This window comes from Schistocerca americana, chromosome 4 (assembly GCF_021461395.2).
Source record: "Schistocerca americana isolate TAMUIC-IGC-003095 chromosome 4, iqSchAmer2.1, whole genome shotgun sequence".
NCBI lineage: Eukaryota > Metazoa > Arthropoda > Insecta > Orthoptera > Acrididae > Schistocerca > Schistocerca americana.
In genome coordinates this window covers 523,958,830-523,975,024 of record NC_060122.1, presented here as the reverse complement: position 1 = coordinate 523,975,024, position 16,195 = coordinate 523,958,830, and the positions used below count along the sequence as shown (strand labels likewise).

The 16,195-nt window shown below is 38.4% G+C and overlaps 1 protein-coding gene across 1 annotated transcript in view; it reads left to right on the top strand.

The window, feature by feature from the left end:
* Nucleotides 1-16,195, top strand: part of LOC124613910 (cadherin-23) — a 356,576-nt gene that overhangs the window by 201,575 nt on the left and 138,806 nt on the right. Inside the window, exons 15-16 of the mRNA XM_047142660.1 lie at nt 2,078-2,392; nt 9,114-9,387. Of these exons, the coding sequence (XP_046998616.1) occupies nt 2,078-2,392; nt 9,114-9,387 (589 nt within the window). The remainder of the gene's footprint in view (nt 1-2,077; nt 2,393-9,113; nt 9,388-16,195) is intronic.

Sequence of the window (16,195 nt, the reverse complement as noted above, 5' to 3'; positions counted from 1 at the left end):
ACCCCAGTCCACCTACCAAACTGCAGGCATTGTGTTTTCATCTGGCAGAATGTAGCTGTGTGTGTGTGTGTGTGTGTGTGTGTGTGTGTGTGTGTGTGTGCGTTTGCTCTATGATTCTACTATTTGGTGAGTGGTCTCTTTTACTCCTAAACTGTTTACAAATGAATTTCTCCCCTTTACTCCTAAACTATTTACTTTATCAGGGCAGTTGCTAATGAACTTCTCCAAGTTTTCCTTAAAATGTTCTGTCACTATAGCTCTTGAAGCAGAATGATCTATAAAAGCACTCATTCATGATCCATCTTTATACTTACCATCACCCAAAGTATTTCACATTTGAAATCTGGTCTAATGTGACTAGATGGTTACCATATTATTTATAGCTTTAGACATGCTGCCACCACTGACATACTAGTGGTCATTATTAGGATTTTTCAATTAAATTAGTTCTGGAATCTTTCTTTTGATGGTCCTGCAGTTAACTAACACTATATTAACATTCAATTTGTCAAATCTGCAATGACAAGTAGTGTCCTCTGAAATAATTGGGGTCTAATATTCTCAATTCTACAGAATAAGTAGGTAATTTTTATATGGCATGTGGAAGGGTTTCTTTGATTGTTCTGATGCCATGCATACAGATGTTGTACATTTAAATAATCCAGTCAGAGTTCTATTGTTTAGATAAGAAGGGCAAAGGCTGTGATATGTATGAGCAACTGATAACATTATATTCTGCTTTCAGTGCTCTTACTGAAGACACTGTTTCTACCCCTGATATAGTACATTGTACACTGTTCAGTAGCATGAGCATGACCACCTGTCAAAAGCCTGAATAACCCCTTTAGCAGCGTGGATTGCTATGACATGTGCAGGAAGAGAATTGGTGAGGTTCCAGAGAGTATCAACAGGTATGTGGGGCAATGCTGACTCTAGTGCCATGGCCAGATTTCTCACTTGAGGACCCATGGTGCGAACGGCCCAATGAAGGTAGCCCCACAGATTCTCGATTCGGTTTACATCTGGGCAGCTTGTTGGCAGTACGGTAAACTCATTATGGGGCTCTTCAAACTGTGCATGTGCACTAAGAGCAGTGTGATATGTTGCATTGTCCTGCTTTTAGATGCATAGTGCAGAATATAAACAAGCTGCATGTAGGGATGCCCACGGTCCCCAAGGATAGATGCATACTTGTGTTGATCCAGTCTACCTTCTAGAATGATGAGGTTACCAATGGTATGCCACAAAACATTCTCCAGACCGTAATGTTCCTTCTTTGTTTGCTTTCAGATGCTTCACACTGTACACGCCAATGGCCATCTGTCCTATGGAGCATAAAACGTAATTCATCTTAAAAGTATAGCTGCTGCCACTCTGTGGATGTTCAGTTGTGGTATTGGGATGCAAACTGCAGCCTTTGTCATCAACGAACAACAGTCAGCACAAGTGCATGAACCAGACACCAGCTGTGGAGGCCCATATGTAGCAATGTTTGCTGAATGATCATTGAGGAGACATTTTTGGTAGCCCCTGGGTGCATCTGGGCAGTCAGTTGCTCAACAGTTGCACATCTATTCACTCATACGCTTCTCTATGGCTGCTGTTCACCCATCATCTATGGCCCGTGGTGCACCACAGCTGCCTCAGTGCAGATCTCATATAGCATCATTTTACCATCCAAGTATACTTTAACCATGGCAGCACATGAACAAGTTACCAACTTGATTGTTTCAAAAATGCCTTCAACCTAGGCCTGAAAGCAAATGATCATGCCCTTTTCAAAATCAGATAAATATCTCCATTTCCATATGACTGCACGATTTTCTGTATCCTCCCCACCCCTGACGTCCTTTATATACACTACACGGCTAGTGTTGACACATGCCATCTGTGAGTGGTTATTGCACATTGATGTTGATGGTCACACTAATGTGACTGACCTGTATATTTGTTTATATTTTAGTCAGCACTCTATTTAAATTAATTGGTTTGAAATCACTTTCTTTATATTTGTGTCAACTCTATAAAGAACAATATGTGAATGAAATCATAAGGTGGCACAAATTTTGTTTTGAAGGTAAAGGCTGTTGATGGAGATGGATCTTCACCAAACAATGCTGTGGTCTACAGAATTCAAAGTGGAGCTGAAGACAAATTTATAATAGACGCTGATACTGGCGTGATCAGTGTGGCTCATGGTGCAAGTTTAGATCCTGACCGTACGGACCCTAAAACTTCTGTTTATAATCTAGAGGTTTTGGCACTAGATGGCGGTATTGGAAATGATCAGCTTTTTACAAAGGTTGTTGTAAATATCACTGTTCTAGATGTTAATAACAAACCACCTGTGTTCACTGAGCCAGGTGTCATCAGAGTCAGGGAAAATACTCAGGTAAGCTGCAGACATATGCTCATGTAAATTTGTAAGTGATATCACTTATCAGTTCTTGTCATATTTTGTTTTGTTCTAATGTAACAAAGAGGCTAGTGTATTTATATGGTCAGTCACATCTTTCTCACATGTCTGTCGATATTCTGTCAATTCAGGTCTATTAAAACGTGTGTGTGTGTGTGTGTGTGTGTGTGTGAGAGAGAGAGAGAGAGAGAGAGAGAGAGAGATTGGGGCTGGTAGGGAGGAGAAACTAATATATTAGTATAAAATTTGTTTTACTGCTAGAAAGAGGATATTATTGAAGCTATAGGGGAAATAAACTTATTTTCACTGTGTAGTTTACAATCGTTATTTACATTGAACTGATGAAATTTGATGGAGCATTTATCATCCACTGTAAGATGGAAGCTTAATTTCAATTATTTTCTATTTTTTTTTTAATTACATAGTTCAGTCTTATGCAACACAAGTGGTATCATTACTGATTTTGACTTTTTATCAAGTCATCATCAGATGATGTTTGTTACATAGTAACTGATCAGCTGAATAGATCTGGAGATGTGCTCTCCTCTCTGGACCATTTCATTTGATGAGGTACTATGTGATGGATTCCAATCATTGATTGATGACTTGCTTATAAGTCAAAACTGGTAAAGCTATACCACTTGCATGAGTAGAAGCTGGAATACACAACAAAGAATTCCAAGATAGTCACTTTGTTTCCTCAAGATAATATACCCAGTATATGTAACTTTTTTGTGTTTGTCATCACTGAGAAAGAGTGCTGCAATCCATGAAGATTCATGCAAAAAATATGCCGGTAGAGAATCTGAGATATTGCTATGATCTGAATTTGCACAAAAGAGGATATTCAAGTGAAAAGAAAATAAGATTAAAAAAGAAACGAGTGTTGACTGTGTTAGATATAGATGCCAGTCAACAAAATGATTGCATGAATGATGTAGCTTAGACACAAATAGAACCCCCAGCAACAAAAAGTTTAAAGAGGCTGTTCTAAACAGAAGATCACCACAGTAAGTGGTACAAGGCAGTTGCAGACTATAACAATAAACAATATAATGAGCTACAGATGAAATGAGAAAAGATTACAAAAATAATTAAAAATAGTAGTAGAAGTTATAAATATAGCAGTAAAGACAAAAGTAGTATAAGTAACAACATATAAGAGGTACACATCAGAAATTAAATAAGAGTGAGGGAAAGAAGTAAAATGTTAACTGTGGGAAAAGAAGATAGAAAAATAATATTGGGATGTCAGTGAAAAACAGAACATGCTAATAACAACCGAATTATGAAACAAATCTGAAAGCAGCCAGGAACGGAAATGACTGTGCAAAGTAGCAAATTAATAAAGAAGAAAAGAAATAGTAACAGGATGACCATGCCTTAAGTTTTGGAGTAGATGAAGAGATGAGAGAGTGCAGGTTAGTTCCTACATACAGAATTCTCTGCAGACAATAGTTTTAAAACAATTAAACTGTGTTACCTGTTATGAAAAGTGAATGACTCCAACTTAAACTCAGTGAATAGCAGAAATTTAAAACTAGTTTTCATTTTATCTGTTACAAACAGTTTCCAACACACAAAGTGTACTACAAATTTGCAAAACTGCAAATTAAACAACTCCACCTCCCTTTGGTGCTTGACTGGAGAACATAGTCAAGGAAAAAGTTTATGTACAGCAAAATGCCATCCACAAAATTTTAATTAAGTGTATCAGTATAGATATTTCATGTGATAATTAGAAAAGAAAATCAGTATATGCTACTGGACTAATCTTCTTCCTTTTTAATTATGTAGCTTCACAACCTATTATACAGGATGAATCGCCTAAAACTTGCACTGCAGGTACTGCAGAAATGGAAAGTGCTATTGATGTGCGGTTTTCAAAGAATGTATTGGTAATCAGGGGCTCATATTGTTAGCCAACAAACAGTTTATAATAACACTTAGAAAGCATACTTTTTGTGCAAATATACACTTTTTTAAATGGAACATTGCCTATCGACATTAACAAGCTAAAAGTAGGTTAAATTAGAATGTCAGTGACGTTTGATGCAGGATTCTAGTGCGAATTATTTATGAGATTTCATATTTTGAAAAGTTTCCACACTGACACCTGTTTGTGCCATTCAACCTGCATGGTTGCTAGGTGTTGTTATGTTTGTTTACAGTGTGCTTTTATGTTCCCTGAGTGTATTGTGACTTCCTAGTCAGTTAGTCTGTGACAGTCCAAGTAGTAAGTTGTGAATGAATGATGGAATTTAGCAATGCAGAAAAAACCGACATGCTCATGGTATATGGAGAGTGTAGGAAGAGTGCGGTTTGTTTTTGTATGGTGTTTATGGCAAGACATCCCAATAGACGTGAACCATCTTGGTGGTTATTTATTAACCTCTCCAACTAGTTACATGAAAATGGTACTGTAACACCTAGACAGTGTAGCAGAAGGAAACAAGAGATGACAGAAGAGAGGGATATTAATGTTCTTGCTGCTGTTGGAGGTGATTTGATTGTTATCTCCTGTGCAGTTGTATGAGAAAGTGGCATGAGTCAGGCAAGTGTCCTACAGATTCTCCATTAACATAGGTTCCATCCCTATCACATCTCTCTCAATCAAGAGCTGCAGGGAAAAGATTATGAGAATTGTGTTAACTTCTGTACAAGGGATGTATTACATATCTTTTTTAGAGATGAAGTCATATTTACCAGTTGTGGCCAGGTAAACTGCCAAAACATGTGCTATTGGTCTGTTGAAAATCCCCATTGGCTTTGTTAGGTGGTATGTCAGTGGTCCATGGAATGTGAACATGTGATGTGGTAGTGTGAACCATCAGTTCATAGGCCCATTTTTCATAGACTGACCACAGAATGTGCACAAGTATCACACCCTCATAACAGACCATGGTTGCTACAAGACATTCCTCTGCAAACTAGAAGGAACTTATGGTACCAACTTGATGGCTGTCTGGCCAATAGTGCATAAATTACTACAGCACGCCTTGACAGACTGTTTCCAAATCTTCGGACTGGTTACCCAGGACCAGTACCTTGGCTAGCCCATTCTCCAGATTTTATGCCAGTAGACTTTTTTCTGTGGGGAAAGCTGAAAGACACTGTCTCCAAGGACATACCAGCTACACCTAATGATATGCAATGGCATGTTACTGCAGCCTGCTTGGACATCTCCGCTGAAATCCTAGGATGCATGCAACAATTGTTCCATCCCAGACTGGAAGTGTCTATTGTCACTGCCGGTGGTCATTTTGGACACTACCTGTGATGGTCAGTTGTCTTGTTACTGATCAGAATCCATTTAACTAGTGCAAAAAAGTGTATGTTTACACAAAAAATATACTTTTGGAGCATTATTACAATCTGTTGATTGGCTAACAATATGAGCCCCAGAATACCAATCAATTCTGTGAAAACTGCACATCAATACCACTTTACATTTTTGCAGTGCAAGTTTTAGGTGATTCGCCCTACGTATTCGAAATTAACAGAATTTTTCTGTTGTGTTATATATGGAATTAGTGTCTTGTGTTTTGATCTTCTTGTTTCATAAATTATCTCTCTCTCTCTCTCTCTCTCTCTCTCTGTGTGTGTGTGTGTGTGTGTGTGTGTGTGTGACACACACACACACACACACACACACACACACACACACAACGAAATGCTCACAAGGCGGTTTGCATTTCTGTATTCATCACAGAACACCGTTAAAAAAAGAGTTTTGGGAGGGTCCTATAAAGATAATCCTGTAAAATCATTATGTTTTGTAATGGCAGTCAGAAAAGTCACCTCTGTAATGAACCTGTTTTGTGACAATTTTGGATTGGTGACTTCAGCACAGCCTCAAGGTTTCAATCACTACATGAATATGACAAACACTTTCTTGGAGCACAGGAAGAATGTTGCATTCCTACAGCCCGAAAACTCTGTCAAGGATGTTATCCTGAGAAATTAGCTTTAAGTAAAAAACTTCTCATAAATGAACAGAGAGTGCTATTGGGCAATACCTTTATCATCAGGGAAGCTATCAGGTTCTGGGATGGTGGGGAAATTAAAGTAACCAGTACCAGCCTCAATGAAGATGACAGCCTACAGTCATAATGAGGTTGAAGTAGGCACGGCCGGTGTGCAATGAGAACTACACAGTGTAACAAAATTTAAGGGCTGCTTTAAAAAAAAAAAAATACTGTCATTTCTCATATTGCAACACAGAAGTTCAAAATGTGTGTGTGGGGGGGAGGGAGGGGGGGAGGAGGGGGGGGAGAGGCCAGATCTCAGAAGTTCATGTGAGATGGAAGGTGGGTTAATGGTGTCACATTGGCACCACTTTTTACTACAGTTCTGCCCCTTGCCACTTTAGGTGTGTCACAACATGGAAAGATCATCACACCTCCCCTTCTCAACACCTATGTGATGGAGGTCATAACAGCGACATCTAGCATTGAAATCAAGCAGTTTTCTTGTGGATGGTCAAGGAAAACATTGCAGACACGGCCTTAGGAAGTGTTACAAAGGGTGTGAATGAAACCACCCCTTCCATTTGGGATTTCATTTTCACACATTTTGCAGTCGAACAAGGCAGATTGCATGCAGTGTGCAACAGGATGACGTTCTTGACAACCTTTGACACTGCTGACACTCACCATATGTTTCAACACTTTTTTAAAGATATTGTAGGGCTGAATATGATCTCATAAATTTTGCTGTTGTTGCTATTGTATACAGTGTGAAACAACTATAGACACTTCAAAAATATTTTATGAAATCTGATTGTGATCTGAAGCAGAAAATAGTTTTTATGCATTTTCACCTCCTGTGGCTGTGCGTTGGAAGGGGTGGAGGGCCTGTAGAGGGGCACACAGTGCAACATTGGCAACGCATGAATAGAAAAGCAAAAAGTCCCTCTAAGACCCCTCAGTTCAAAAACACCCTTAGTGCCACCTGCACACCTTCACTGGTTACTTCAAAAATGTCCCTGTACAGAGACACCTATCCACCAATTCCTAAGTGCTGGCAGTATGGCCAACCTTTCCAACACTAGTGCCTTATTACCACATACAAAATCTGAAGTGTGTCAGAATGGTTGTCTAGCCAACTAGTGCGTAGTAATTGTAGGTTTGGTGTCTATGACAACCTTTTTAAAGTGCCCAATAAAGTTGTGTGGGCAGTATGAAGGGTATTACCAAACTGGGGGGAGGTCGTAGAGGGACTCTTTACTATTTTATTTATTTGCATGTCAATATAATACCTCCATGTGCACTCCTAATAGAAAGGCTCAGAAAAAGAGGAATAGGAAATGGTAAATACCCTTTTCTGTTTCGCATCATGCTCATATTTCATTGAATAGCTTTGAATGGTCCTTAGTGACTGCACCTTGTGTACCAGAGCGAGAATTGCAATCACGCTACACCCCAAAATGGTGAGATCATGTTCAATGGAGTTGCAACCTCATGATGTTCTTAGAAAAAGATTGAGTCATCTGGGGGATATCAGCAGTGTCAAATGTTCTCAAGAACCTGTCACACACTGCAGCACACTGTCATTTTTGAGGATGAAATGTGTAGAAATGTATGACCCCAAGGAAATAGTGGTTTCAGTCACACCCTTCATGACACCTTCTAAGGTCTTTCTGTGTCAATTCTCATCAGCGATGTGTTCAAAATGTTTTCCTTGGCCGGCAATAAGAAAACCACTTGCTTTCAACAGTGCATGTCTCAGATCTGACCTCTGTCACAGAGGTGTCAGCAGAAGGGCTAAGATGTGTGTAAGGGGAGGTGTGACAATCTTCCCATGGTGTGACACGCCCATGGTTTGTGTCATCGCAATGGAAGAAAAAATGGGTTTCAAAAAAGTGACCCTTTAATTTTGTAGCACAGTGTATATACATTATACAAAAATGGACTAAATGTCACTGATATCATGTCCGACAGCGTGGCTACATAAGGACAAAGCCGCTAACCCACAAGACATTTGTTAATTACCACTTGCTTTTCAGCATTTCATTGATTGTAATTAGGACCTAAAAGTTCTAGGAGTTATTTTAGAAATGGGAGCATGTTGTAAGAGTGAGCTAGATGTCATTAATAATAATCTGCTTATGTGAAATTGTGTGTAGTATGATATCCTTTCTTACTGGAATGAGAATGTGTTAACCTGTAAATCTTGTGAATTTTAATTACATGTGATCTGCCATTATACTCCATAATAAAAAAATTGAGCAGCTAAGAATTTTAAATTTCAAAATTGTATCATAATGATATGTCAAATATTTCTGTATTTAACAGAAGTATATAAATTCCATAACAGTAGATAATTTTATGAGCTGGGTGTGTAACAAATGTTTAATTTCTAATACTTCACTAATGAAAATGAAACAGTTATCTTTTAGCATCCTTAATTAATTTGACTTACTGGCAACAGTCAGTAAGCATATTTACCAATGATGTTATATAAGGCTATATGTTGTGACAGAAACACCAACTTTAGTCAGAATTTAATCTACAGTATCAACCTGGTTAATGAATCTACTGAATGAAAATTAAGACCATCATAACCCAGTATTGTTTTCTGGTAACAGTGATTAATAACAACTATGGAGAATGCAATTTTGTGGTTATCCAGCAGCAAGATGTATGTACCCAGAGACACTGATTCAACAATATAAATAGATATTGTCTGGTTACAGGTTGGTAAATATGTTCATCAAGTGACAGCAATAGATTTGGATGACAATCCTATCTTGCGCTATAGAATTGATCCAAATAATTCAGAAGGTCGCAGTGAAGAAGGGACAGTTGTCAAGATTACAGATTATAACTACATTAGCATTTTCAAGCTTGATCCCTTGAATGGCCTCCTTGAAATAGCAAAATTACTTGACAGAGAACGTGTTGAAACTATACGCTTAGGTTTGATTGTTGAAGACATTGCAGCCGTAAAAGGAGAACAAAATGCTACAGGTAAGAAACAAAATTACACTGCCCTTAATTCTGATAATATGACATTTCCTGTGGTAAATGAATAGTCTTCAAACAACAATAACAATTCATAACCCATTTCAGTTCCCAAGATCCATTGCAAACTGAAGTTTGAAAAGGTGGAAGTTACAGTTAGTTTTTTATATAAAAAGCCTGCACAGCATAATGAGGACAGAGTGCTTCAGTTTTATTTCAGTTTTCATTTATGAATTGAATTACATTCTCATAAGATGTAAGCTTTCACAGCCGGCGTCTTCATTAATTAAAACTTCCAGTCTGAATTGCCATGGTCCATATGTAAGACTTATTCTCTTTCCTGACGTTTCGTTGCCTACTCTGGGCAACATCTTCTGAGGTGAGTCGCCTACTCACCTCAGACGATGCTGCCCGGAGTAGGCAACGAAGCATCAGGAGGGAGAAGAAGTTTTACATATGGACCATGGCAATTCAGCCCGGAAGTTTTAATTAATGAATCACATTCTGTTATTAAAATTATTTAGCTCCCTTAAAATCTTCAGTAACTGCCTCATCTCCTCTATTTGCTACAGTAGCTTTCATAGAATTCTCCTCTGTTTCTTCTTGCCTTTCCTCTCACTTCTCTTTCTATTCCTACATTTTCTACCTTCTTACAACCAGCCTGTCACCTTTTCTTTCTTCCCCTCCCTATAATTTATTTACTTGTATCTGATTACTTCCAGTACAGATCCTTTTCTTCCATTGCAGGCAATAATGTGTTGAACTACACTTATTACTTGGTAGCAACAAAGTATAAGGGGAAAAAAATTCTGTGCCTGAAACCACTTATTATTCTTCAATTTCTCTGTCAAGTGGTTACTAATGTTGTCAGTGTGTGGGGAACAGTGAAGCTGCTATTGATTTTATACTGCTAATGTCAGTTCTGTTGGTCAATTGTATGTGCTGGAACTGTTTTGGAGCAGTACATTCATTTAATGTTTAACACTATTGTACTTCATTTCTGCCCAATTTCTCTCAGTTAAGATAAAAAAAACATACATTGTCCAATAGCATTCATTTTGTAATTCTCAGTTAACGGCTTTTCAGGTGGTTTTCTGTGATTTCACCAACAACAGTGACTGGCATTCTCAAATATTCACCTGGCAATATTTGTTTCACCACTAACCAATTGTAAACTATACCCATACTGACAAAACAACAGAAACACAATAACCTTTCACCCACAGGTCTTGAAATAAATACCTACAGGCAAAATGGCTGTGAGAACCTCAATGATTTAAAATAACTTCCAGATTTTCGTAAAACTGAGATTCAATGGAGAGCTGGCACACCAGCTGATGTTATAAAAGCTGTATCCAAATTTTCAGGTTCTAAAAGTATGGACTATTATTGGTTATTGAATAACATCATTAAAAAGATAATACACTCACTCGCCAAACCATTAGCTTTTATTTTTAATAAATGTGTGGAATTTGGAGTTTTTTTTTTTTTTTTCGGATGAACTTAAGGTATCAAAAGTTGTCCCAGTTTTTAAAAAAGGAGACAAACATCTTCCCCAAAGCTACAGACCAGTCTCCATTGTTCCAATATTCTCAAAGATACTTGATGCACTAATAATAATAATAATAGTAATTTTATTTTCATTTGGCCATTACAGCAGTAGACAACGTCAGGCATATAATACAATATAACTGTTAATTCAAAGAATCTAAAGGCATGTCATTAATACTACAAGATCATATTACATTTGAAATAACCATTTATGTCATAGAATGAGTGAGCAACTAGTCACTCATACAGTTTTTGTCTGAATGCTTGTTCAGGTAGGTCTTGTACATATTGTGAAGCTTATCGAATAATTTGTGCCCCAACAATTCATAGTTGTTAAGTGGCTTTGACAGTCTGTGGTAAGGAGTATAAATGCATCTGCTCATTCTCGTGTTGTAGAAATGTGTATTTTCTCTATTTTTTGCTTCCAGTAACTTCTTTTTTGTGTGGAGTAAAACATAGTTAAAATATATATCTAAAAACAAAGATTCTGTAACTTACCAAACGAAAGCGTTGGTACATTGATAGAGACAATAACAAACACAAATACACACATAAATTTCAAGCTTTCGCAACCCACGGTTGCTTCATCAGGAAAGAGGGAAGGAGAGGGAAAGACGAAAGGATGTGGGTTTTAAGGCAGAGGGTAAGGAGTCATTCCAATCCCGAGAGCAGAAAGACTTATCTAGGGGGGAAAAAGGGACAGGTATACTCTTGCACACACACACACACACACACATATCCATCCGCACATATACAGACACAAGCAGACATATGTAAAGGCAAAGAGTTTGAGCAGAGATGTCAGTCGAGGCGGAAGTACAGAGGCAAAGATGTTATTGAATGACAGGTGAGATAAGAGCGGCGGCAACTTGAAATTAGCAGAGGTTGAGGCCTGGTGGGTAACGGGATGAGAGGATATATTGAAGGGCAAGTTCCCATCTCTGGAGTTCTGATAGGTCGGTGTCAGTGGGAAGTATCCAGATAACCTGGACGGTGTAACACTGTGCCAAGATGTGGTCACCGTGCTCCAAGGCATGTTTAGCCACAGGGTGATCCTCATTACCAACAAACACTGTCTGACTGTGTCTGTTCATGTGAATGGACAGTTTGTTGCTGGTCATTCCCACATAAAAAGCTTCATAGTGTAGGCAGGTCAGTTGGTAAATCACGTGGGTGCTTTCACATGTGGCTCTGCCTTTGATCGTGTACACCTTCCGGGTTACAGGACTGTAGTAGATGGTGGTGGGAGGGTGCATGGGACACATTTTACACTGGGGGCGGTTACAAGGGTAGGAGCCAGAGGGTAGGGAAGGTGGTTTGGGGATTTCATAGGGATGGACCAAGAGGTTACAAAGGCTAGGTGGATGGCAGAAAGACACTCTTGGTGGAGTGGGGAGGATTTCATGAAGGATGGATCTCATTTCAGGGCAGGATTTGAGGAAGTCATATCCCCGCTGGAGAGCCACATTCAGAGTCTGATCCAGTCCCAGAAAGTATCCGGTCACAAGTGGGGCACTTTTGGGGTTGTTCTGTGGGAGGTTCTGGGTTTGGGGGGATGAGGAAGTGGCTCTGGTTATTTGCTTCTATACCAGGATGGGAGGGTAGTTGCAGGATGCGAAAACTGTTTTCAGGTTGTTGGTGTAATGGTTCAGGGTTTCGAGACTGGAGCAGATTCGTTTGCCACGACGACCTAGGCTGTAGGGAAGGGACCGTTTGATATGGAATGGGTGGCAGCTGTCATAATGGAGGTACTGTTGCTTGTTGGTGGGTTTGATGTGGATGGATGTGTGAAGCTGGCCATTGGACAGATGGAGGTAAATGTCGAGGAAAGTGGCGTGGGATTTGGAGTAGGACCAGGTGAATCTGATGGAACGAAAGGAGTTGAGGTTGGAGAGGAAATTCTGGTTACCCAGGCCTGCCAACCCAAAGTTTGGTATAGATTTATTGATGACATCTTCATGATCTGGACTCACAGTGAAGAAGAACTCCAGAATTTCCTCTCCAACCTCAATCCTTTCGTTCCATCAGATTCACCTGGTCCTACTCCAAATCCCATGCCACTTTCCTCGACGTTGACCTCCATCTGTCCAATGGCCAGCTTCACACATCCGTCCACATCAAACCCACCAACAAGCAACAGTACCTCCATTATGACAGCTGCCACCCATTCCATATCAAACGGTCCCTTCCCTACAGCCTAGGTCGGCGTGGAAAACGAATTTGCTCCAGTCCAGCATGTAATATATTGTACATGTTCACCCCAGGATAATTTTTCATCTATGTATACCCCTAAAAACGTAACACAGCTAGGATCATCTGATGGATGCTTGTTTTTTTGGACATCTGCTGCATTTTGTTATCATTCAGTAGGAAGCCATTTGCTTTAAACCAATAGGATTCTTGAGCCAGTGTCTCTGCAACACAAGCTTTGAGGCTATGAAGGAAAGTTGTATCGTCTGCGTATAGTACTGTCATGGACTTGATGAATGATGGCAGATCATTAATCATTATTAGGAACATAAAAGGCCCCAGTACAGATCCCTATGGTACACCTATTTTAACTAATTCAATACCGGGTTTTTCTTTACCTACACAAACAACTTTCTTGCAGTCCTGCAGGTATGATTTTAATGGTTTAATGCTGTAGTAATCCATTTTTTCTATGAGTATTTTATGCTCTACACAGTCAAAAGCCTTATTTAGATCACAAAAGGTGACTTGAGCATATCCTTTATCCTCAAACACTTGATGTATGTGTTTGACTACTGAGTCTGTAGCATTCACAGTTGACAAGTTTTTCCTAAAACCATACTCTGATTCACTAATTATTCCTGCATTTTCAAAGTACACGAATAACAGTTAGAGAGGGCTGGGACTGTGAAAATTGGTCTGTAACTTGAAGGTGAGTCAGTATCTCCTTTTTTATATTTTTGGACTAACCTAGACACTTTTAGCTCATCGGGAAAATATCCCTCAGATATACACTTATTTATGCAGTCTGTTAAAAGATACACAATACAATCTATTACTTTTTTTAGAATGTTACAAGAAATATATATGTCTACACTCTCAAATGATTTCAGATGTTTAACTATTTTTAGGATGAGACTAGGTGGACCCTCAGAGAAGGTAAACATACTTGTATTTATTAGTGGTTTACAGACTTTTTTGAAAGAACCTCAGATGAGCTAATGACAGGTTTGGTGATAGCATTCCCTACTTCTTGTACTGATTTAATAAAGAAATCATTGAATTTCTGAGGGCATATACTGCTTTTATTATTTCTTTCATCTTTAGTAACATTATTTATTAGTTTCCATGCAGCTTTGCATTTATTTGTGGAATTCCCAATACTGCTGAAGCTGTGTGCTCTGTTGGTTTCCACAATGGCTTTTTTGAACTTATTTCTACATTGAACATAGGCTGATCTTACATGGTTAATCTTCAGATTTTTATGTTTACTGTGCAACAACATAACTTGGCTTTTCAGATTTGTTAATTGTGCAGTACATCATGGGTTTCATTTGTTAAACCCTTGCCTTTGGAGCCTTCGTTGGTTATTTTGCATTTCTTTATTGGAATGCAGTCATTAAATTGTGTCAAAAATGCTTTGAAAAACCTTTCAAATATTATTTTTGCTGGCAGATCTTTACATGGACTATAATTTGTGTCACCAGACCATTGGCTAAACCAGTCACTGTTAGTAAGGGACTTACAAAACCTGCCAATTTTATCATTTGTGACCAATCTAGTGATTACCTTTTTTGGGAGAGACATCAAAGTTATTCTTATCAGCACAGAACCTGCTTATGTAATTTAATGATACAGAATCATGATCTGAGAATGGGAATACTGTCACATCACATGATTCTTCTGTAGTATTGAAACTGACAAAGATATTGTCAAGACATATTTCATCTCTTGTGAGTCTATTGTTGATAAAGTGCAGATTGTACTGACTTTGAAGATTTTTGAGCACAGTGACACTATGTTTGGCTGTTGTTACATCAAAATCTGCATTCAAATCTTCACCTATTACTACATCATAATGTAACCATTTTGTCTCTCTAAATACCTCTAACAAGATATCCAGTTTTTCTAAAAATGCACTAATGTTACCCTTAGGTGTTCTGTATAAGGCTGTTATCAATATCTTAAAATTGTCATTAACTATACCAATGGCTTCAAAATTCTGTTCATCACACAAATAGTCTAGATCCAACCTATTAATGGAGTGGCTGAGTGACTGGTTAGTATTCAATACCACACCACCCCTTTTATGCACTTTTCTACAGTAACCATTTGTTATTTTATAGTTATCAAATTTGATAGCTGAAAGTTCACTCTCTGTTGCCCAATGTTCACTCAGATAAAACATATCAAATTTGTTCTCTAGTCCAAAATTATTTGCAATAAATCCTTTTTATTTTACTCCTGAAATATTCAGGTAGCAAATTTTAAGATCAGAATTGTTATTGTCTTTAGAATGAACAGTTTATAATACCTTTTACACTCTCTATTTTATGGGCTTCTTCATCTTGCTGTGTTCCACTAAAAAATCATATAGACAGAGAGGAGACACTGTTTTCCGCTTACCCACAACATTCGATACTGCTAGTTCTCTTCCCTCCTTTTGGCAGGATGTAGTTATTGTTATTGGTGTAACTTCTGCTGCGGTGTGTGGAGGTGTTTCTATAGCTGATACATTTTCTACTATTGCTTCTGATGATGCCAGTGGTAACAATGATGGTTCCCATTCCGATGCTGATATAGATCTAATTTCTTCTAGAGATGTAGCCAGAGTTGTTTCTCCCTCATGTGCTGTTATTGCATTCTCCATTTGTTCTGTCATTGGCAATGAACCTATTGCAGGTAGTGCAAGTTTTTTGCACATGTCTACCCCTACTGCTTTTATTGCTTGGAGAATTTCTTTGGCCAGCTCTTTCTTGCCTAGCTGATTTCTTTGCAGTCCGTGTTTTGTAAAATGCTCTCTGACAGAGCTGGTTGTCTCAATGAAGGTTATGTGCACAAAACTGCTGCAGACCTTTCTGAGTTTTTGGTTTGTTGCAATGATTTCACTATTTACACATGAGTTTTCAGTTAAGTCATGTCAATGAGGAATGCGTACCACAAATACTTTCACTTGTGACATTTTTGCTAGTGATTCTTTCAGTGCTTTTACAGCAAGGCTACTCTCATTTTTATACACATCGTTATCTCCTCCGATTACAACACAGTTCATATCACCTTTTACTGCAGTTTC